This window comes from Camarhynchus parvulus, chromosome Z, assembly GCF_901933205.1.
Source record: "Camarhynchus parvulus chromosome Z, STF_HiC, whole genome shotgun sequence".
NCBI lineage: Eukaryota > Metazoa > Chordata > Aves > Passeriformes > Thraupidae > Camarhynchus > Camarhynchus parvulus.
The window spans coordinates 32,614,675-32,639,692 of NC_044601.1; the positions used below are offsets into that span (position 1 = coordinate 32,614,675).

Below are 25,018 nucleotides of genomic sequence, written 5' to 3' on the forward strand. Positions count from 1 at the left end.
AAAAATCCTAATCATAAACCAGTTTATATTTGAAGGAGCCTTTAAAGGTTATCTCATTTCTACTGTTGCCATTTGGACATCTTCCACTAGACCAGGTTGCTTCAAGCCCCAACCTACCTGGTCTTGAACACTTTCAGGGATGGAGCATCCACAGCTTCTCTGGGCAGCCTGTTCTAGTGCCTCACAACTCTCATTTGTCTTTATAATACTGTGTGTTTACGGTAATATTTGAGGATTATAAAAGCTCATAAGCAGCACAGAAAAATGAAGTATTTCAGTCAAAATTTTGACTTGCTGTGTGTGTGAGGCAGGTTTCTCCTCCCTCGGCAGACTGTGCATTTCGTACCCTGCGTTCATATTCTTCTTTCTGCATAGTCAAGTAACGTTGCCAAATGAAGAGGAAAGCCGAAACCTCAGACATGTCCCAATCAAAAAAGTGATCCATCTTGAACCACTGCTGAAGAAGGTACCCACAACAGCTTTCAGCAGTTCAGAAATTAGTTGCTCCTTGTGGTAGCCTTTCTGAGAACTAATCCACACAAAATAGCTTAGTTGTATGAGATCTCACTCAGAAAATGTAAATCTGTTTTGTAGAATAATGCATCTGAAAAATTTTCATGCTAATTCTTCTGCTTTAAAGTAGAAGTCACATCATCAGTACCTTCATAACTTTGGTTTCTTCTGTGACTGATTTTTTCAATATATGAAACACTTAAGTGAGAGGTCCAAGAACAGTGGACATGCTGTCAGTGCTTAAAAGACAATTTCTAAAGGAGTAGCTTGCATGTTCTTTGAATATAGCTTGAAATGATATTTTAATTTACTGTTTAAGCTGGATCATTCAATATCTCATAACTGTTATTCCTAACTATGATACCTAATGAGCTATTACACTAGGGGAAGGGAGATACATGCAAAGATAAAAAATTAAGTGGTTCAGGGTTTTCCTTTTCCAAAGACTTACTCTTGTTGTAAGGCAGGGTTTATGATGTGGTCAATATCAATGCTTTATATATTATTATATATTATATAAATTATTCACTGAAATACCCTTTTCCATTTATGTTTTTGTTATTGTTTCTTTAGAAGTTGGGGTAAAATTCTGATAGAAAGGGGTGGCCAAGTTTTCATGAGGGCTACAGCTTTATAACAGCCGAGTTATTGCTGAACATTGGTGTGTTTTCTAGGTTTGAGAGATGAAGCTGTGAGGGAAATTGTTGTAAATTTACCAGATTTGATAGTATGCTGGGAATATATTGAATCTCATGTTAGTGACAAAATGTATATATATGTTCAGGTCTGCTCTGGTGAACATCTGTGAAACGAAGTAATTATTTCACTCCTTAGGATATCCAGACTTTGGTACAGCTTATTGATGAGCTAGACAGAGGAACAGATCCAGGTATATTTTTAATGGCAGTCAATTCCTCAAGACAGTTTGCTGCACATTTCTCTAATGCTACTACTGTGCAGAAGATGCACTGCTGTAACGTAGGACAGCTCCTTTGTGGGGACAGGTTCAGCATTCAAAAGATGAACATTCACTGTGTTAGTAGAAAGCTTTGTAAAGCTGTGTAGTAAACTTTTGCAATTGTTTAGTTGAAGCAATGTGCTGAATTTTGTCAAGTGACCAGATATAACACAAGATCGTGGAGTTTTCAAAGTGAAGTTCAGGTAGTTCAGAGTTTTTCTTAACTTGCAGTGAATAGCTTGGACTTAAAAGTTATTTGCTCTGCACACCAAATGTACCCATTGAAATACTGTCAGCCACCAAATTTGGAACAGCTGTGCACAGGCATTTGAGATTAGAACAACCCTGTTTAATTTTGATGAAGAAAATTGCCCAGTGCTAGTTTTCCACACGGGAAAAGCTTGTGGAAGTTACTGTGTCTGAGGAATAGCATAGAATCTCATCTGTAATATTTGACAGCAGGTATAGAAATGGGCAGACATAGGGTTTTGTATTTGGCTTAGATTTGAGACTTCTTCACGCTCCAAGTGATTAATGGAAATTTTTAAACTTATTTTATTGATGTGTACAATTGCCAAAACAGGTTTGCTTATAGAACACAGTACACAGATATGATGCTTGTATTTAAAGAGATAATATTTTACTTATTCCAATTTTTTTGTTTGTTTTTGTTTACCTAAATCACAATTCTTTTAGGGCAGAAATTTTTTGCCCTTTGCTTCATGTATATTACACTCTTGTTCATTTGCTAGTAGTGTGTGTTTTCAGACTTTCTGTTTCCTGATACATAAATAACTCAAACCATTATAGATTAAACTGAATTTGAAACTTGAGATGATAGCTAATACAATAGTTTCACCCGCTTACAGCTACTACCTATATTTCAATAGCCATATCAGTAGAAGATAGATATTCTGGGGTTGCTTTATGACAAAAACATTGATTTTGAATTAATTTTTCATTTGGAAGTAAGAGCAATGAGATATCCTTTTTATTTTTAGTACTTCTTGAAAATAGATATCGCTTTGCTTTTAGAAGAGAAGTTTTATGTATCTCTTCAGGGGTCATCTTTCTGTGAATTGAGTTTTCAACAAGGACTCATTAAATATCTCAAGAAACTATTTACAGTTTCTTTATTAAATTACAGGAATGTAGGTTTTCTTGAGTATATTTGTGTCTTGACATTGAACTTAAATGCTGTTTGGCAGCTGCAACAGAAGTAGTAGAAAGAGGGAATCTTGAAAAACCTGTGTACCTTCTATTGTTAAAAACAGAACTCCTGTATTAACTGTTTATGAAAATGACTACTCTTCATTCATAACAATAGGTCTGTAATTTTTTTTTCAGTCCTCCCACCCATATAATCACCGTTAATGGCAAGGAATGTATAAACTTTGCATCATTTAACTTCCTTGGACTTTTGAATAATGAAAAAGTTAAGGTGAGTTCTTCTTTCTAGTTATTCTATTTGTCTGATTATTCCTCTTTTACTTGGTATGTTATTTCTGGATAAAGAATACTGAAAGCTTGAACTTCATCAATAACGTATACTGCTAAAGCAAGGTTTAGCAGGAAGTGAGATTATAAATCTTGTTGTGCTAGTCAAGTTTTGTTTTTATTGAAGTTTAATCTGGTGTACTTACTGTGCACCTAGTTGATTATCAAGTTAGATTAGTATTTAATGTCCTTAAATATTGGAATGAGTGGTGCTTAAACAGTAATCTAAAGTAGTTTTGAGGTGAAATTAGTTACAGAATTCAGTACATTATTATACTTTCTGTGAAGCAGGTCATCTTATGTGATACAAAAAGTCATCTCTGTACATTAGTGTAAAATTGTTAGTGTGACGTGTATAGGAAAACTAATGTAGAAATATTTCACGTATTTTTTTCCTATTAAAGAGTGCAGCCCAGGCTTCTCTGAAGAAATACGGTGTTGGCACTTGTGGACCCAGAGGATTCTATGGTACTTTTGGTGAGTAACTTTCTTTGATCTGCCTTTAAAGATGTTCAGACTAGTTTGGTAAACCAGCCAAAATAGTCCAATATATAAGCAAAAAGTTATTTCTGTTGCTCTGAAGAACAGTTATCCTCTAACACACATTTTACTGTAGTTGTTGAGGATTGGCAGAGTTTATTCTTTCTGGCTTTGTTTCTTATTATTTTATCTCTTTTCTTACTCTTTCTAATGCTGGTCTTTGAAAAGAATTGCAAAGTTTATAATCTGTTCTAGTTCTGGTAACCATAGTAGAAAGAGAAAATAAACCCATTAGAATTTAATAATTCTCAGTGACTGAAAGTGTAAATGTAAGCGCAAATTAAACTTTCTACGGGTACCACAAGGGGGCAGTCTGATTTCTGTGATAACTACTGTGACCACTTCTGTGACTACTAATGCTGTAGCCAGGATGAAGTTTTCCTCTACTGATAACCTGTGCAGGTGTTACTAAGGAAAGGGGTTTTTTTTGTTCTTTTTAAGAAGTTGCAAGTTCTTCAGTATTGAGTTCTGGACATAGTTCTTCACAGGCACTTATATTTTGAAATATTGCATGTAAACCAAAGAGTTACACATTAATTGCTGCACAGTTACAGGCTAAAACCATCGATGCATTTTGTGAACTTTCTAGTCTCTCCCCAGAGATGATGGAATTTGGAGGGGGTCTATACTCGCATTATTTCATAGAGTTAGCTTCCTGTAGCCTTGATTTGAATTCAATACAAGCTTGAGCTTTTCTTGGTTAGTCAAACTAGTTCCATAAGTGATCAGCTAGTTGCTATGCCTAATTTGATATGGTATAAGTCTAGCTATCAGAACAGGGTTGAATCTTGATATCAATCTAAGAAATTGTTCATTAGCTTAGAACCATAATTTGTTTCTAATTAATATACTGGTGGCCCACTGATTGGTACAGAAAGAGCTTATAGGAAACTAGATTCTCTCAGTTGATCACAGTTGAGCAGTGGTCTGTTGGAATTCATATAGGCCTTTCCCTTCCCTCCAAAACAGTGAAGTGCTCAAAAAAACCTTGTGGAATAATAATCACCTTTTGAATCCAAGCGGATTTTACATTTTATGAAGTCTTTCAGTTAGTTTGTTTCTAGTAATTGTTTGAAGCAGACAGGTTAAACTTGATTTTTTTTCCTGATAAGTGAGAGATTCTTTGGGTTGTTTCCTGCTTTCTTTGGAGGGCTAATCCTAAAATGTAAACTATAGCTTTTGCTATTCATTGGCTCCTGAATTTTTTCAGTAAGTGCTCCATTTCACAAAGCAAGGAATCTAATCTGTGGCATTGATACTTGACATCAGTAGAGAAGAAATGATATTGTACTCGCCCATTTGAGGTATCATCTTTTACACAAAAAATCATGGAGGCTCCATTTTAAATGGTAGACAGACTCTTGCTCTGCTTGTTCAATCTGAAATTGTCTTCCTGTTTTCACCTAACTTTAAACATTTAGTGTGGCAGGATTATGAATCTATGAGAAGAAATATCATTGTGTCATTTTTTTGCATCATTGTGTGCCTTAAACATTTCACACAATTTTTCATGTACTGGGACTTTGGTAAATGGATCATGTTCTGTGCAAAACTATACAGCGTTTCCTCTTACATTCCTATGTGGAAATTAACTGATGGTTGTTTGTTGTTACTGCTCAGATTTATCCCCTCTTTGGAGCTGATATTTCATATAAATATTAGAGATCTCTATTTGAAATGTAGATACTGTGTTGTAATTTATTTTGAATGGAGATTTGGTTCTTCATATCTAGACCACTTTGAAGGTAATGAATAGATTTAGTGAGTCCCTTGTAAGACATTTTTTATTTTGTCTTGTATCCCTGAAATATGTATCTGTGCCTTTATCCTGTAATGAGCGTGAAATATTTCTATGTTTACATATACCTGCATATTTGTGGGTATTATCTCCATAATTCTAATTTCTTTTCTTTTTGACTTCCATGTGAGCATACACTAGGCATTAAACAGGCATTTCATAACAGTTATTAACAATATTAGCTTTATTAACATCTCATAATTGTACAGAAAGCTGTCTCAATGTTGTCTCCCTCTGTGCAAATGTACTTCAGGGGGTGTTTGCAGTTTCATTTAAGCTAGGCTAATCAAAGCAGAGTAATCAGACTAAAGCAAATCATTGCAATAAAGGAGAGTCAGATAGTATTTGGATTTTATCGCAATGAAACCTTAATATTGTTTTAGCGCTTTTCAACCTTATGGTTAAACAAAGCGTTCATACCCTTATGTAATAATAGGCCAAGTGCATGTCATTTTGAACTTACGTGTTCTTGCCCTTGGCAAAATTTACTTAGGTTTGCAAAACTCTTTTCTGTAGCACAAACCTGAATATATTCGTTAGCTGCCCTTCCTGACAATACTTGTTTTCCTCACTGTTTTTTACCTAGACCTTGCTTAGGGTAATGATGGTTGTTCCTGAGTAAGGCTCAGTGAGAAGGATGCAAGTTCTGATTTTGAACAGTGGTCGTCCTGTCATCTTTTTCACTTAAATTGTGTGGGTGGTCGCTCAAAACATTTTTCTTCATTAGGTATCAATAGCTGACCACTCAAGAATATTAGTTCAGTTCTTATTTCCCCTAATTTTTTATTCTCTGCTGAGGAGGCTTCAAAAATAAACACTTTGGACTGAATGTTGTTTATATTGTGTATTTTAAATGCTGTGTGGCCAATGTGTTTTTTTCAAAATTTTGTTATTGGTGATCTTTGTTGGACTTTTCTTTCAATAAATCAAAGGTCATCCCACCTGTTTGGAAGCCTGATTGAAGATTGTTTATTGATTCTGAAGTCCATGTAGCAATGACACAAGAAAAAGACACAAATATTCTGGAAATGGACTATTTGCAGTGTCAGTCAGAAAGAAGATGAGAATTCCAGTCAGTATCGTCCCTTCTGAAGTCTTTGGAGAGGAAAGGCTATTCTAGATATCCCTGAACATTTGGTATATCTAGTGTATCAAAATAATAGAGTGCAAAAGAAAAGTTCCAAATAATGAATGGTTAACTGTTTTCATTTAAAAGCAGTGGGAAAACCAATTTCTTTCTGGTCCATTTTTTAATGCCCAGGTAAACATTAGGAAAGGATTGCTGAGGATTTATATTTTGCATGCTATGGATAAAATTGTTCTTGCTGTGATTGGGAGGCTGCTGTTTGAATAAATACCCTTTCCTTTAATTAATAAATACATCAGATGGCTGTGTCCTTTTAGGGAAAGATTATGCTAGATATGTTTAGTATGGCAAAATTGGGATTTATACAATATCCTTCCTTTCTTCACCCTTTCTGTTGGTGTCTGGTCAGAAAGAGCCAACACTGACGTAACCATGTCCCACAGTCTGTTGGAAGAATCTGTACATATAACTGATGTTGCTTTATTTGGTTTTAGTTTCAGTGAACTTCCAGTAATTGCAAAAAGGTAGCACTTGGCCATGAGTACTCTTTCAAATCACACAGTAATGATCTCTATTTGCATTTTGATCTTATTTATTTCCAGTTGACAAAAGGCATAATTATCTGTCTATTGCTAGCAGAAGCAGATAGTGGCAAGAGTGTTAGACAATGAGAATAACAGTTTGTCTGATACAGGTTATTTTGCTTAGGCAGAATACTTAATGTTGTGGTTAACTTTCTGCAGCAACAATCCAATCACCATGTGGTATTACAATTTTTAGTATTTTGATTTTTGATATGCGTCACTTGGACCAAATTGGTCAAAGTTTGATTGGGTCAATGTATCTTAAGGGCAAATAATCTCTGGCTTGGAGGTGTGACGTTTTCAATGGGCTAGAGTGTGTTCAGGAAATTGTTTATGACTAGTAGTCTGACAAGAGCAGTATTCTGTTATAATGATAGCTGTGTTTATGTAGGGGAAGCACCAGCTTGGAAGGACTGATGGTTTGCCAGCAGGACCTCATTAATTGCTATAAATTACATAATTTGTTTCCTGACTGTACTAACTGTGCTGTCTAGTCGCAGACCAAGAACGCTGCATCATTTGTGGTCTAATCACAAGTAGATTTTAACAACTTTGGTGTAAGAACATTAGAGAAACATGTTGCATAAATATTTTCAGATCTGTCAAAACTTGTGCTTAATAACAAGTGACTTGTCAGTTTAAGTGAAACTGGAATGGTTGCAACCAGGTTTTGGAAAGTTACTTGTTTTAATACTATTCCTACGCATAAATGTTCTGTTTGCTTCAATTAGATGATTTCTAAAAGTAATGACAGATTTTTTTATATGAAAACAAGCTAGCTATCTAATAGATTTTTGATTTTTCTCTCAAATAAATAGATGTGCACTTGGAATTAGAAGAACGGCTAGCAAAATTCATGAGGACAGAGGAAGCTATTATATACTCATATGGATTTGCAACAATTGCCAGTGCTATCCCTGCATATTCAAAGAGAGGGGACATTGTGTTTGTGTAAGTATTGTTTTCTAATTGTTTTCTTCTTATTTTAGTGATTGCTAAACATATTGTTGAACATTTTAAAATATTGCTGGTTTTGATCAAGCAGAACATTTTGTAGTACAAAGTTCAAATATTTTTTCTGTGCCAAATATTACAAATGAGTTACTGCATTCATTGTGAAAGCTCAGATGTGGGCACTCAGCTGCAAAAGAAGCAAAATAACTTGTTCATTCAAATAGTAACATAATTCTAATAATTAATTTTCTTCCTTAATGATACAGTTACACTTGCTTTTCTCCTGTCTACTGCTGGCTTTTCACTTTTTTTTCCAGGAGAGCTGGAAGTGAGAAGCCTCTCATGTCTATTTGCAGTGGAGTAGTTGGATAAATATTGTTGCATATTAAAATAACAGAAGAATAGCTATGCAGAAGCGAATAAATGATTTGGCAGGTCCAGTATCTGGTAGCTAAGAATAGCTAGTCGTGATTTGTCTAGGGAAGATTCAATAGCTGAGAGAAACAATGTAACAGTACTCCATTTACTGCGCCAAAGAGGGTTTGGATTTAGTAAGAGTTGATGGATTTTTCTTGTCCTCTGATTTTTTCAGTGCCTTAGGTCTTTAATATCCTCAGTGTTTCTATGACATGCAAATGGTTAGCTTGAACATTTTGTGAAAAATATGGAGAAATACCAGTGTCAATATAATACCTACTAATTTCTATCGATGCGTTTGATTTTTAGACAGGGATTTTCCCTGTGCATTTTTCCCCTGGAAGCAGGGAGTGTCAATGTGGGGCTCAGCTGCCTGCTGTGGTTAAATTATAGCGCAATGGTACTTTTGTATTTGTCTGCCAAAATCTCTCTTTGGTGCTCTCTTTTCTAAGTGCAAGGCTTGAAGCCTATTTGACCTCTTTACAGAAGTTCTTTCATAATTTAATAATGTTTTTTGATTGTCTTTTATTGTCTTCTGGATCAGTGTTTTTGAGACAAATGCCCAGATTGTGCACACACTACTCAAGGATGCCACTGTACCCTGGATTTAGTTTTCTCATACTGTTTCAGCTTCTCATTGACAAAAGATCTAACTGTATTTGAAAGCAGTTGAAATTACTGCATTTACAGGTTTGGTTTAGTTGCCATTTATACAAGATTAATTCACCTAAGCAGCAACTCTGCATACCCCAGCATAGTTGGAAATTTGCTGTTCCAGCACTTAAAAATGGGGGATAGTTCTTTGGATATGGAGATATTATTTCTCAAAGCAAATTGAAATGGACATTTTGAGTATTTGGAGGACTACAGTAAATGTTACAGGCACATCTTTGCACTTTTTTCCTAAGACCCGGAGCAAAGAAGTGAGAGATTTCTGGGATGATTACTGGGGTATTCTACATGGTCCACGGAATTCCATGCTCAAATGCTGTCACATACAAACAAAAGGATGAGTGTAGATTAAAAAAAAAAAAACCAAACAAAAAAACCCAAAAAACCTGCTGGCTTGCTTTTAGTGTCTGTAATTCATATAAAATTGAGAAGCTTTGAAATAAGTTTTCAAAATGTCGGTAAAATATACAGTGCTTTAAAACATCTAGTTGTTTTCTACACCTAAGTACAAATATCTGCTCAAAAGAAAGACAAGTCCTAATAGCCAGCTTTCTTTTGAATAATTGCACTGTGTTTAACAAACTTAGAAGGGTTTGCTATATTTACAGAGATGAAGCTGCCTGCTTTGCTATTCAGAAGGGATTACAAGCATCTCGTAGTAACATCAAGTTATTTAAGCATAATGATATGGCTGACCTTGAACGACTGTTGAAAGAACAAGAGACTGAAGATCAAAAGGTACCATTCCTTTGAAGAAATATTTGTACTCTTTTGTGCCACCACCCCCCCCACATTTTTTTACTGAATCGTGTAATTGAATGGACGTAATGCTTAAAGGCAGTTACTTGGTTTTCATAAGTCTTTATTGAGCAGTTAATGTTGCTTATTTAATGAAGATAATTTTTTAAAGAAAAGTATTTATTTATTTGCATTTGTCTTCTTACCTCTTTGAACTGAGCTCACAGGCATTAGTAGCAGGGAAATATCTTTACAGGCAGATGACTCATGTGAAATAATGTTTTTCTTTTCTTTAAAAACTATTGAAGAGGTTTTTTTGTATCTCTGAGAAATTTATGTAACTGTATTTACCTAATATGTCAAGCAAGTTAACTATCACTTTGAATGCCACACCGTAAAATCAGCACAAAAATTGATAGTCCTTTATAGAATCAATATGGTTGGTTTTTTTCTCATTCCTCCCCTATCATGCATTCAACTCTTAAAATGTTCTCTGTCGTGAAAAATTTTACTCAGTTTGATGGCTTTCTTCTCATTCTGATAGTAATGCAAAAGGATGTCCAAAAGCAATTACTAAGATCAGGATTGGAAAGTACAGATAACTTGATTAAATGAATTTTAAAAGAATTAACTGAGTAGCTGTCATGATTGTATGGTTTGTTCGCAGAATGCTGGCAAGTTACAGACAATTTAAAGAATGCTGATTTTGTGATAAGACCTAAAAAAAGTAAAGTAGATAAACTGTCCATCAGCTTAACATCAGTGTAAATCACTAACGGATCTGATTAATAGCAGATTTATAGATAACATACTAGTTAATGTACCTTAATGGAAAATACATTTTGTCAGATAATCTTTACATGAGTTTTTAGATGTGGTTTTCAGACTAATTTGTGTAACACATTTGGTTTGTTAAAGCAGAGTGCTTTGAATTAGCTACATGGTTAAAGTTTCTTACTGTAATTAGCTGAATGTGAACATATAATTGGTAGGCATGAGCTTAATACAGACCATGTGTGTATAACTAAGACATACTGACTAGAAAAGGGTCGGTCATATCATTAGAGCTGGTAAAGCCTGTAGAGCCTACTGTGACTAGTTTGGTACCTACCACATAGAAAAGTTAAATAGATGTTTCTGAATCTTTTTACAAGAACTGAAAAATGAAAGAAGTGTGACTAAATATTCTTGATCAGAAAATACTAATAAGATTCAAAGTTTATAACAGAGGAATGGCATTTTAAAACAGCAAAACTGAAATTATGTAAATAGAAATTTAGCAGAAACAAGTGAGAGATATTTTAATGGCCTGTATTGTATCCAAAGATCAGACAAGGACTTTGTAACATGAGTGTTATGAATACTTTTGCATTGTGTTTTACAAAGGCACTACTTGTAAGAGGTTTGTGCTGCATTGTGAATCCTGGTGCTCAAAACACTTGTTGAAATGTCTTCCAAATGCTTAGAATAATGATGAGTATAATAGGGACCAAGATTTGTAGTATTTGTTCTGTAGTTACCTTGGTTGAATTTTGTTCATAACGTTCAAATGGATTGGTTATGATTTGTTGCGAAACAAGTCCTCTTAAATCATGTGTAGAAGTCAAAAACTTTGAAATTATTACACAATAAATAAAATAAAAGACAAAAGTAGTCCAGTGAGTAATTTCAACTTCTCTTACAGATGAAAGATACTAAGTATAAATTTAAGTAATAGCTTATTTGAAAAAGTGGCCCTTCCCTTCAGAAAAATCTTCCCTATAAAAAAATATTTCAAGCTTTGCTTGTTTAGTAACAATTAATATAAACTAAATCCATATCTTTCCCTGAAGAATCCTCGCAAGGCCCGTGTAACTCGAAGGTTTATTGTAGTGGAAGGATTGTATATGAACACAGGAGACATTTGCCCTCTTCCAGAGTTGGTAAGTGGTTTTAGTTTGCCTTTTGAACCACATATAAAGTATGTGGCTAATGAAATAGTAGTGTTGCCTACATAGAAAAGTTCTGTGTCAGTTTCTTTGTTTACCTAATGGTGATTCCAAACCTTAACTTTGTTTTGAAACTTCTGATTAGGATACTGAAGCTATTGACACTTAAAAATAATGTCTGGCTGTGGTCTTAATTTTTATCCTGTAAAATGTAGTGTGTTTTCAGCTACACTGTATGATACAAAGAAACCTTCACAGAAATGTCAGAAATAGTGACTTCAAGGAAAATATTTGCTATTCAGCATAAAATGGCTTTTTATGCAGGCTTTATTCTTGTAGATGATGGAAGAAATGGTGTAAGAATGCATTGTCTTGAAAGTACTTGAGAACCTATTAAAAACAAGAGGATTTTTAATATATGAACATTTATGAAATTTGTTTTAGTATTACATGGTGTAATAATTTTAAAGGCTTTTAAAATGTCATAATGACAGAACAGAATTCTAGAAATGACTTTTATGCAGTATTCAGAATGCTGTCCTTGTCTTTCCTTACCTTATCTCCCCCATGCATTTTGTCACCAAATTCTGAGTTGTATTCTATAAAAATTCCTTTGTTTTAGATAAAATTGAAGTATAAATACAAAGTTAGAATATTTTTGGAGGAGAGCCTTTCCTTTGGAGTCCTTGGAGCACATGGAAGAGGAATTACTGAGCACTTTGGAATAAATGTATGTACTTTTTTTTTGTGAATGAGAGATTTATACAGAAGCAAGTTGTGCAATTGTTTCCTAATACCTGTGCCATTAACAGATACTTTTGCAGTGTACAGTAAACATTTAAATATAGGGGGTTTTAAAATCTATATATATTTAAATGTATTAGTTTTTTAACAGCCCAGAGCTTTCAGGTCTTGGCAGTCTTTCATGTGGTTACTTGAAATAGTTTTACTTATCTTTAGTGACAAAGATAACAAAAGAATTTTTACAATGCATAATTCTATCCTTTTTTTGGACACTCCATGAGATAATGAATACTGTCTTTTCCAGCTACTTACACTTGAAAGTGTCACAGAAATATTTGAGGTCTTGGAGTAAATAAGAAAAATCCTTGCAGTGTATAGCCATCCTATTTTGCTCTATTGCCTTTTACTCCAGTGGGGAAAAATGAGATAAAACTTCTGATGGTTCTTTGAAAGGTGTTATTATAGTACTTTACCAGCAGATTCAGCCAAACTATTTTTCCAGGGGTCTACTTTTCATGGTGTTTAGGCAGCTGAGGAGTACTTTGGAAATCCAAAATGGTATTCCTTGCAGCTGCTTACTACCACAGTCCCCTGGGCTGGGGGGAAGGGAGAAATGCTTTTTGTTTGCCAGTGTTTGTGTGGAACATCTTTCACTTCATTCTCACAGTGTCTGTATTCAGCTTGGAAGTGAAACAAATTCAGAGAATTCATTCTGTCTTCCCCTTCTTCTGTTATTTTCACTTAATACCAAACTTGGAAGAGAGAAACTTAATTCAGAAAAGGAAACAGTGTTACTGTGATACATGCCAACTGCTATCTGCTTAGCTGATAGCAGCTAATTACCTATGTTAAATCCTTTCCAATTAATTGACCTTTACATTAAATTCATTTACAGACAAAATCTTTTGAAGCCTGGCAAAAGAAAATATTTGCAACTAACAAGTGAAATAACACAATTGAGTCTCTAATGTTCAGACTATTTTAATTAGATTTATGCCTAATTTTTATCACATTCTACCTCCTAATGACTAGGTGGGGCTACTTATACTCTTAAAGGACACTGACACACTGACTGCATTGTGGAATTGTCACCAGCATCTAAATAATTTATTTTATCTGTTTGTGTGCTTCACATTGCAATGCCTGGAAGAGAGAGATTGTATGCAATTTATTTACAGATCCATAAATCTCAATTTCTCAAATGTCCTTTCTTATTGATTAAAGGGATTATTTCACTTGTACTTTCATTTTATTATGTCATGGTTTGGTGGATCTTCTCTAGTATTCATGGTAATATGAAACAAAAGCATCTTTTAATAATTTGTTAATTTAACTGACAGATTGATGATATAGATCTTATTAGTGCAAACATGGAAAATTCATTGGCTTCTATTGGTGGATTTTGCTGTGGAAGATCTTTTATTATTGACCATCAGGTAAGACAGATCTTTTTATAAATAGTCTGGCACTATTAGTTACTTATATGTGAGAGTTAATTATTAATATCCATTTGCAAATATGATATAGATGATTATGCTGTATTTGATTCTACACAGAAACTATCTGGTTCCTGTGAAATATTGTACGTAAATTTGGGACCTAGTTTTAAATCCTTACATGTACCTGTAGTTGTGGAGGAGAGGTTTTTAATATGTACATGAATTAACTTGTCAAATATTGTCTACATTATTATCATTTTTTTTTCCTTTTCTCCCATAGCGATTGTCTGGTCAAGGCTATTGCTTTTCTGCCTCCCTACCTCCTTTGTTAGCTGCTGCTGCTATTGAGGCTCTGAATATTATGGAGGATAATCCAGGTACTTAATTCAGGAAAATGTTATTCTTCAGTCTTTCTTCACCCCAAACTAATACCTTGTCCTTCTCCCTACTTTTTACTCCCACCTTTTTACTCTGATGTCCTCTTATTTTTTTGCTAATTAATTTTACCTGCATGTTTTTTCTTAATGTTATTTCCCACTCTGCTTTTCTTCTTCAGTGTTTCTATCTCTTTCCATCTTCTAGCTGAAAGTAAGCAAGTTATTTGAGGCTAAGAGGGACACAGATGGTTTTTAAAAAGCAAATAAGACATTTTTATTCTGCTGTTTAGATCAGTGATATGCCTCTTTGCTTCTTCCTTAAAAACATATTCCTTCTGCACAATTGAAGGAAGAGAAAGTTAAACAGAAACAAATGATAATATATTTCCTCAGGACAGAGCAACCCTCTCCTTTCCACTTGCACTATATAATTAGGATTTTTTTTCCTTCTCTAGTTAAGCATTCAGGCAAGAATCTCAGGAATGATCAGGGTGCAAACTGCCTTTGACTTGCAGGACCTGATACAGGGTATTTCTCTAAAGTTGGCAGACAGAAGACTCTGCTCTGGGAGTCAACTAGAAAAGCCCTTAAAGATCATCTAGTTCCAACACCCTTGCCGTTGGCAGGGATATCTAGACCAGGAGCTCCATCCAACCCAGCCTCGAAAAATCTTTTTGCTGACCAGGAATTGAGGCCAGACCACAGCAGTACTAAATCCCAGCCACTAGAACACGTAGTGGGAAAGAAGTTTTTTGGGTTTTGGGTTTTTTTTAAGGAATTGGAGAGAAGCTCATGAGGACAAAATTGGCCAAATTATGAAATTGTGTGAATTTGGTTTTAACCTTCACTTACATCAACAGATTGGAGGACATCTGCAGAGATAAACTATTTAATTTGTGACAATTAAATAAAATTTACTTGGTAGCCCATGATCAGTTGTCTGAAGTGAAATAGAATCAAGAAAAAATTAAGAGTAAGTTAAAGGACTGTTAGGTGTAGTGGAGGGTTAGCCTTCACCAAGGAAAAGAGCCACAGTTTGCAAATTCAGGAGTCAGTTTTCTCTTTAAGAATGGCCATGAATTGGGAAAAGCCTCAACGAGCAGGATCTGCATGGCAATAGATATTTATGGATATTTATAAATTGGACCTGCCATTTCAGTCCCATTACAAAGTGTTTATGTCATCCCTTCCATATGGTCATGAACAGCAGCAGCAGCTCCATATGCAGCTGGAGTAATGAGATAAAGGGAAGTAGTGCATTTGTCAGGACTTAAAAGCTTGTCATTTCCTGGCAGAAATAGGAATCAGGAACATTAAGAGTACTAAAGAGACTTATTAAGTTAAATAGATATACATACTTAGTTTGGTTCCAAATGCTATATTTGAAATCTTTGAGAAATGTAAAGTATTAACAGGAAATCTAAGCCTTTTCTTTTTCTGTTTTGTTTTGGGTTTTTTGTGTTGGTGTTTTTGTTGATGTTTTTTGTGTATAGATATTTTTCAGACTCTCCAGGCTAAATGTGAACGGATTCACAAAGCTTTACAGGGGTAAGTGTGGGGTTTGGGGCTTTTTGGCTTTTATTTGGCTATGCCTTTATAATGTGAACTTTAAAGAAATTCTTCTTGCCCAAATCTGTTTCTGGTTTCACAGATGCTTAGACTGGGATATGTACACTCAATTATGTATGTATTAAAGGAGAAAAATTATTCTTTCCCAGCTGTACCTGTTGTGCTACTAAAAAGAGTCCAAGTTTTTTAAATCCTTTACAAGCTTAGAAATGAGATTATACCTTAAGGCTATTGAGGGAGGCTGCAATCTCTCACACATCAAAATCGTTAGGAGAGTGTGATAGCTCTCAATGATACAAAGTATTGCTAAGCATTTTGAAATAAAATAAACAAATTAAAGCATTTGGGATGAAACTTAGTAGATACTCTTTCAGAGAACTCAATGCACCTTTCAATCACCTTGAATACAATAGTGTTCCTATATATTTGATTGAATGTTAAAATGTAATAAAGTACCCATTGTTCTGGAGGCACAGAGAAAATGGCTAGAATTTATCTGAAAAATTAAGTTTAAAATTTCCTAATACTTTGATGTTTTAAATGATGGCTATACTGACTAAGCTTTTTTATCTATCAGGTTTTGATACTAAAAAGATGGCAGAAATTTCTGTGGTATTCAATAGCCATTTAACGTGCAGTAATATTCAATTGTATTTTACAATTCTTCTTCCTCAACAATTTTGTGTTACATATTACAGAAAGTAATAACTTTCAAAAACACTCACACAAATCTCTAATGCATGATAGATTATATTAGCTTCTTTGGAATGATGCTACCATAAAACAAGCCTGATCTTCTTAAAATATATATTAGACAGGCTTATCAAAGTCCAGAAATCAAAATGACACCTGATAGTTGATATGCGTTTATGTGACCTGTTAATTTTGGGGACCAGAGGTCTTGCTTGGATCTTGAATACGGATTTTTGGATGCGAATAACGCAATCCTAAATGTGTGTGATGTGTCAGGACAACGACAATCAAATGTCAGTCATTCAGTCAAATTCTAGAAACCCAGTTAACAACTGTTCCTATGTACAGATGAGGGAACAATTATAGTCCTATAACTAAATTTAGAGAACCTTCTGACTGACAGATGATGCTGTAAAGAGTTTCTACAAGAAATAATATAAAATCATAAATTGTGACAAATCTTGCAAAACCCCCAGCAGAACATTTGTTTTTTGTTATATCTGAAGTGATAAAAAGGTGACTTGACCCAGCTAGCTTGGTTTTTATCAGCAAATTACAGGCCTAACAGATGTTTCTCTTACATCTTCATAAGGACTCTTTAAGAATTTCTGAGTTATTAATCCTTTTTGCAAAAGGATGAGTAACTATTGTTATACAAACTTACTGAAACTCCTTAGAAAAACATTTGCTTGATAACTTTATGTAATGCAAGCTTAAATGCACATATATTTTGTCTGCATGAGTATCAGTAAAGTGAAATATCCATCTTTTATCAGCACCTAGAAAGGAGAAACGCTTATCTAGAATTTCAAACTGTCTTCAAGTAGGATGTACATCAAAGGCTTTTTATTTGTTTTAGGATTTCTGGTTTAAAAGTAGTAGGGGAATCTTTTTCTCCAGCATTGCACTTACAGTTGAAGGAGAGCTGTGGATCTCGAGAAAATGATGTGAAGTTACTTAAAAGAGTTGTGGATTATGTAAGTGTCACCATAATAATTAAAATATATCAATGCCTTTGAATGTTAATAATGAAGAAAGGGTAGGGAGGCTTGTTGGGTAACTTGTTGCAAGACCTTGTAGGAATGTTGCAAGAAACTTAGTTTCTGTGCTGATTTTATGGCTCTGTTAAAGATCACCTTCTAACCATTTCTTGCCTGCTTACAATTAGATCTGTAGCTCTGGATTAAAAAATATATATATATTAAACTATTTACTTCAGGAAATAGTTATTTCCTGTTATCTATTTTAATGCTCAAATCTGCATATAAACTGTTGCATAAACTGTTGTATAAAATTTTATGTTAATAAGAGGAGTGTTCTGGAGGTGCATTTTAACCATTTAAGGTCAACTTTTGCTTCTTAGTCCATGAATTTGCTTTTTTTTATGTGAACAATCTCATATTCTGTATATAGTATTTTTCCCTTCTTCAATACACATTGATTATTTTTGTCCCGCATGAAGAAGTGAGGTTGGATATATCTTTATATATCAGGTGGCAGGTAAACAAGGCTACACTACAAAAAGAAATTCTGAAGTTAACTTCCTTGAAAATATGCTTAAATAGGATTTAAATGCCTGATAAATCTGGTATGTTTGCCTAATTACATGGAGGTGAAAACTAAAGGCACTGCATCCTAAACTGTTTTATGTGTTAAAGCTGTATTGAAATTAAGAGATGATTTTGCACAACCTTCACAACCTCCATTTGGGAAATATCTTGCATTTATCTTGACACCAGATTAATAGAAGTTAGTTATATGTATTTGGTGATCAAAAGGATATGCTATCAGAAATTCCCAAGTTGACTTGCTGTATTTTTTTATTTGTAGTGCATGAATAATGGTATTGCGTTAACACAGGCTCGCTATTTGGAGAAAGAAGAAAAATGTCTTCCTCCACCCAGGTTAGCAGAAAGAAAATGTGTTACATGTTTTTTTTTTTTTTGGCTATGGCCATATCTTTTCCATACAACGATGGAGTTCTGTTCAGTAGAGTGGATTGAATAGTTGGTTCTTGGAAAAATGGGAGAGGCTCCAGTTTTGAGGTACATTTTCAGTGACTGTTACAGGATGCTAGTACCATGAAATAACTGTATCAAAACTACCTGTATCTTGGGGATCAGCATGTAGCCTGTTAGCAGGCACATTTCCATGAGAAAAATTACTCTTACTCTGTAGGTAAAAAAGATAACAGATCTCTGCAGTGTTTATGGTGGGATGGCAGTGCAGGGGCAAAAAATAGTCTGATCACATCTGTTTAGTCATATGTCTTGTTCCTGGTTGAATTTGAATTCGTAGTAATTTCCCTACAGATAGTGATCTTAATGTGCTGAAATTAGTACAATACAATTCTAAGTGGAAGGCTAGGAGTAAAGTTTACTCTCTATGTTCTGTTTTTCTTTTTCTAGTATTCGAGTAGTGATAACAGTGGAACAAACAGAACAAGAACTGGACAAAGCTGCATCACTTCTTAAGGAAGCTGCACAGTCTGTGTTGAATTAGACTGCCGTTTTTTGGATTCCTCTTTCCCTACATTATCAGGATAAATGTTTTACACTGACAGTGACTTACAGATTCTTCCACTGATGGCACTGGAAGCTGACTAACAAAATTGTTCTAGAGTGATACAAATGCAGTAAGGGGAAGAATGCTGAATTTTGGAGTTAGTGAATGACAGTGTTGTTCCAGTTCAAACTCTGCCATTTACTCACATTACTTAAAATGGGATATCACTATTGAATTCATGACTCTTTCATAAGTTAGTATAAAAAGTTTTAAATTTATTTCCTCAACCCTTAAACGTTCTCAAAAATGTGTATAAACATTCAGTTTCTCCCCAAACCATGTAAAATGTGTTGTTTTTTCTCCATTTTCTCAGAATGTGGGAACTTAAAATAAATTTCAATTATCCCTCCCCACCTTCCAAATGAAAATACACTTTTCCTAATATTACCAAAAGGATAACACATTAAGATATAATTTTGTGCTATATTATGTCATTTATTATTGAATTATAGGAGGGAAGACCTTCAATTCTTTTTGTTTATATATCTTTCTCTAACCATTTTTGGCAGCCAGGTTTTAAGAAAGCGTGGCCGGAGAGTAAATTCATATCAAATACTATTTAATTTTTGCATTCCGTATGTAATTATATGCATGTTTGATATTATAAGTGAGGCTTTTCGTACTATTCTCTTTAAAATATCTAAATTCAAATGTCTGAATTGTGAAACTGCTGTAATTCCAGTATAGTATGTTCAGATAAGGGAGCTTTGTACCAGCCTTGAAGAGGAGTAATAGGCAGCATGGAAAATGAACCAAGGTTTTGAAACAGCAAGTAAATACTAGCTTAGTCAAAGTATTTTTAAGCACAAAAATGATATGTGCTTTGTTTTATCTGTAAACATCTATACCTTAGAAGGGAAGACTCACAGATAGCTACTAAGAGTTTAGATGGTACAAATACTACTTAAACACAAGTCAATCTGTGCACATACAATTCCCGAGTAACTTGAAAGTAATGTTTGGAGGTTGTGCTGTCAGGATTTTAAATAAGCACAGATGGACATTACATATATGGACACTTTACTTCAATCAGGAAACTGGTAAGGAAGTACATATCTTTTTATAAAACAGAAAATACAGCTTTTTATTTCACGATTTTGCTTTAAGAACGCTGTCATGGTTTGACACTGGCACAATGCCAGTCCCCTATGAAAATATACTTCTCTGGTGTTTGCTGTGAGATGTGACTAGGAAATAAGCAAAGCAGGCCTCCAGCTTAGAAAAAAAAGGTTTATTAACTAAACTACAAAGGGAAAAAAAACTACACACACACACACACACACACCTGGAAAATGAAAACTCCACAAAAACATTTCCTCCTCCCCCTACCACATTTCCAGTACATCTTCCAGATTTCAAGTCTCTATCCATCACCCTGTAAATACTCAATTTCAGTCTATCAAGAGGAGAGGAGTCTTTCTTGGGGCTATGGTGACTTCTTCTTTGCATGCTCAGTGCTCTCACCACTGTGCATGGAACAGAGCTGCTTCAAGGGTTATCCTTTTAAGGGTGCTTTGACCAGTTCTAAAAAAAGCACAGTTTTCTCTCACTCTCGGGATTTCTTGTCCCCCCCATACTTGTCTACTCTCTGGGGCCAGGGGGTCTCTAAAACTGAACCCTCTCAGTTCTGAGCTATCGCTTCTTCTTTCATGCAGCTTCTGTGTTGCGAGGAAGCATGGTTCTGTCTATGGCTGTACTAAAAAGAGTCCAGCAACCAGCTACTCCATCATCTCTTTCCGACCTCTTCTTTACTCTCTCAGCCTCACTCACTGCTCCAACTGTCATTCTCTTGCCCATTTCTTCTTTATCATCAACTCTATCTCTCCTCCGGGAAAGGTCTAAATGCTCTGTGAGGTCTTCATTGTCTAGAAAGGGGTTAACAAACTTCTGCACGCGGCCAGGCTCCTTCCCTGCTGCACTCCCCCCTTCCCCTTCTTTCTTCACAGGCCGATATCACTTCAAGGCCACAGGCCTGTACTGGCTTTCTCTCTGTCATCTTCTAGCTGGTGGGGGGGCTGCCTAAATCTTCTCGGGGCCTCTCTCCCTCTGTCTTTCTTGGGGGGGGCTACCCAACGCTTCTTGGTGCTCCTCGCCACTCTTCTATTTTGAGGGGTCAGGCTTACTTTTGCTGGGCTGCAGGTTTCCTCTCCCCCACTCAGCTCGAAGCCGGGCAGGGGAGGCCTTGCCTCTTTGCCGGCTGGAAATCAAAAAGAGAGAGCTCAAGGGAGTGCTCTGCTTCTAACCCCTGTGTTCTCAGAGGTGCATCTACTCTAAGTGGCCAAAGCTCTACCTTTACACTGCATGTTTGATATTATGAGTGAGGCTTTTCGTACTATTCTCTTTAAAATATCTAAATTCAAATGTCTGAATTGTGAAACTGCTGTAATTCCAGTATAGTATGTTCAGATAAGGGAGCTTTGTACCAGCCTTGAAGAGGAGTAATAGGCAGCATGGAAAATGAACCAAGGTTTTGAAACAGCAAGTAAATACTAGCTTAGTCAAAGTATTTTTAAGCACAAAAATGATATGTGCTTTGTTTTATCTGTAAACATCTATACCTTAGAAGGGAAGACTCACAGATAGCTACTAAGAGTTTAGATGGTACAAATACTACTTAAACACAAGTCAATCTGTGCACATACAATTCCCGAGTAACTTGAAAGTAATGTTTGGAGGTTGTGCTGTCAGGATTTTAAATAAGCACAGATGGACATTACATATATGGACACTTTACTTCAATCAGGAAACTGGTAAGGAAGTACATATCTTTTTATAAAACAGAAAATACAGCTTTTTATTTCACGATTTTGCTTTAAGAACACCTGATGGAAGTTTTTGTATTCTGCCTAATATGTGTTGAGTTGCTTTGTACTTATGTGCCTTTTTGGTTGCTACTACAAGGATTATATAGGACTATTTTTGAGAAATATCATTGTTAAATATAATCATGTTTGATTCAGATTTTTACTTACACAATTGGATTTTGTAGCAGGGTCGACCATATATTGTTAAATATTCTACATTAGGTAAGCATAGTCTATACTGCCTCAGTTCACAGAGACTGTTTCTGTGCTGGTTTTCAAAACTTTTCATCTGTGTACGTTCAGATAGAATACCTAAAGTTGTGTTGGGGTGTTTCTGTGATTGTTGCTTGACATTGGAAGCAGTCAAATCATTATCTGTGTAAGGTAGTAAAAGAAATCCCAGTGTGAAAGAGAATCCTTATTTCAATGACATTTATGTTTTCTCTGTTAACTGTGAATAAAAGCCAGTGAGAAGCCAACAATTTAGAAGAGAAAAAACTGTGCTGAATGAGACTGACTCCCATTTTACACACTGGAACTGAAGGGCAGAATAGTCATCTTGAAGACCCTCAGAGACTGAAAGAAATGGAAATTAAATGTTATGGCTCTGCTTTGAGCTTTTGAGCAATTTTTGGCTGGATAATTGAAACCTGCAAATTCGAGTGAAGTCAAGCCTTTGATGTATAAATTTGGAACAAATGAGGTACTTTGATTCCAGTGTAGCATATTAAATGGTTTTGGAGTTAAGATAAGCCTGGGAAGGTAAGCAAATAACCATTGGCATTGAAATCCTAAGTTGTAGAATCTGTATTTAATTCTTTCATTTTACTTTAGGTTGTCTGCAAATGGGGTAGAATTTTTGTGGTGCTTAGAGAACTAACAAAACTTTTTAGATACATGGATTTGTGTTGTTATTTTTGTTCTTGGTTTGTTGGGTTTTTTTGCTTTTAAATGAAGTGATGACAGCTAAGGTAGAAGCAGAGTGAAATTTCTAGCAATTTCAAATCTGTGACTAAGTAGTTCTGATGAAATAAAAGTTTAAAAATGTTGCTAAGAAATGCCATAATCTGATTCTTTGACAAACACATACCCACCATTAAAACATTGGTAAAAATGCCTTTGTCCTTTTTTATTGTTTACCAGTATGTAGGAAAGAAGCATTTAGATCACAGTAAAGTGAATACCTTGGTTGATAGCAGCTGAAGTGCTCTTGTAATATATATTTTACTGACAGGTTATATGCATGGTCTCTGTAAGAAATTAAGACACTTATGAGATGTAACTGGTGGAGAGGGAAATCCCTGGTCAGTTTAAGCGTATCTGGCTCCTCTTCATTTTGAGTTTTTTGATAAATGTCTCTGTCATGGCAAGCAGTTGAAGAAATGGGTGGCTCTGGGGAAAAATGTTGATTGGGTTAGGGAGACAGCAGGTGATTCTGATTAAACTTGTGACATTTGAAAAATCAGAAGCCTGTTAAGGTGCTTAACTGCCCAGTGCTCTTGGCTGATAAATATATTAACAAATCTGTTAGTTGCTTTGTAGTTACATTTGGATGAATTGGTATTTTTCCATCCATTTCTTCAGATGTGGACATGAGACTGGAGTTCAGTGTAAACTATTAAGTAGGATACTGTGAGATGAATCAAACACAAGGACCTTATCCCAAACTTCAAAGTATCTTTTGAAAATAAATTTTGTTTCAATTAATTTATGTATCTCACTTTGCCACATACTTGGAACAGAGTTTCAGCTAAATGGATAATAAATCCAGTATTTTAAATAGTGAAGAAAGATAAATGTTGTTAATTTTTTAAAATAGACTGTTAATATCTGACAGTTGAGCAGGAGGGCATTTTAACTGTAAAACATTGGTCATTTATTGAAATTGTCATGATGAAACCAATTTTTTACAATATATGAGGACTGGGGTGGACTGGAAAGAATTTATACTTTCAAAATATTTTATCTTGAAGAAACATGTCTACATCATATATATATTCATATTTTAAGCAAAGAGATTTATTTTCCTTGAATATTTAAAAATAATTGATTGCTATTTGTGTAGTTTCATGGATTTTATAGGAAAAACTACAGATGCCTTTTCTGTTTATTATAGTAATCATTATTTTTGGATAGGAGGTGAAATGCATAAGGAGAGTATTAAGAAAGAAAGAGACGTATGGTCGAATAACTTTGATTTTATTTTTTTTTCACTTTTGAAATATGAACCCAGTCAATGCACAGAATGGTGTACTGTCTCCTTTCTGTCACTCCATCTGGACTTTATTATTTTAAACAGGGTTGTGGAGTGTTGGCATTCACTGATCTATGAAGTTGCTACCACAAAAGTGTCTTGCATCTTAAGATGACTAGAGAAGTGCACATGTAAATTTACAGAGCTGTAAATGCTGCTTAAACAGAGGAAATATTTACAACTAACACAAAGCATTTGTACATTAAACTGTTTCAGTGTCCTAATAAAAGGAAATGTCTGGATAACATTTCTTCTTGTGTTTTTATGTTCTTTGGCAGTTTTCATGGTAATAAGGTAACAGGCTTACTCTGTCTCGCTGTTGATAGATTTTCCAGATTTTGGTTTCCTGTCCATTATGTACTAGGTAGTTGCAAAATATGCATAGTAGAAGTCACAGAAGCTACTAAATCTGCTGAAGAGTACCTATCAGGGAAGGACAGTTTATACATGTCCAATTTCTAATACTTTGGTAGCACACACTTGCTGAAAACTGCTATTGCAAGCTAGACACTGGACCAGATACAGTTTTGTTGTGAGTTTGGATGACATATGCCCCAACTTTGAGACACTGTTACAGAATAAAATGCTGCAATTTTGCCTACCATATTTTATGGATAAGATTTCTCTATTTTCCTCTGCTATTAGAGGTGTTACAGCTTAGCTCAGTATGCTGTTTGTATAATGGAGTTGTATTTTCTAGCAGAGGATTCTAAGCTGGCAGAAACCAGTATAAGTATTGGAGTCAAAGGAACGGCTTAAGTAGAATTGGAAGTACGTAATCCACTGTTTAACTTACATTTTATGTAGGCCAAAAATAAGTGATTGTCTCACTCTAATCAGCGTTTGTCAGACTGTTCTCCTGTTCTGGTATCCATAATTCAAGGAGG

The 25,018-nt window shown here is 34.9% G+C and overlaps 1 protein-coding gene across 2 annotated transcripts in view; it reads left to right on the top strand.

Annotated features, from left to right (window-relative positions):
• Positions 1-24,705, top strand: part of SPTLC1 (serine palmitoyltransferase long chain base subunit 1) — a 36,897-nt gene extending 12,192 nt beyond the window's left edge. The window contains exons 4-15 of one of the 2 annotated variants that reach the window (XM_030968440.1): positions 2,819-2,912; positions 3,373-3,445; positions 7,796-7,928; positions 9,629-9,758; positions 11,591-11,680; positions 12,309-12,416; positions 13,771-13,866; positions 14,150-14,246; positions 15,740-15,794; positions 17,368-17,485; positions 18,339-18,412; positions 18,917-24,705. In XM_030968440.1, the coding sequence (XP_030824300.1) occupies positions 2,819-2,912; positions 3,373-3,445; positions 7,796-7,928; positions 9,629-9,758; positions 11,591-11,680; positions 12,309-12,416; positions 13,771-13,866; positions 14,150-14,246; positions 15,740-15,794; positions 17,368-17,485; positions 18,339-18,412; positions 18,917-19,010 (1,162 nt within the window). In that variant the 3' untranslated portion in view covers positions 19,011-24,705. The remainder of the gene's footprint in view (positions 1-2,818; positions 2,913-3,372; positions 3,446-7,795; positions 7,929-9,628; positions 9,759-11,590; positions 11,681-12,308; positions 12,417-13,770; positions 13,867-14,149; positions 14,247-15,739; positions 15,795-17,367; positions 17,486-18,338; positions 18,413-18,916) is intronic. The other variant, XM_030968441.1, reaches the window with a different exon arrangement.
• The last annotated feature ends 313 nt before the right edge of the window (positions 24,706-25,018 follow it).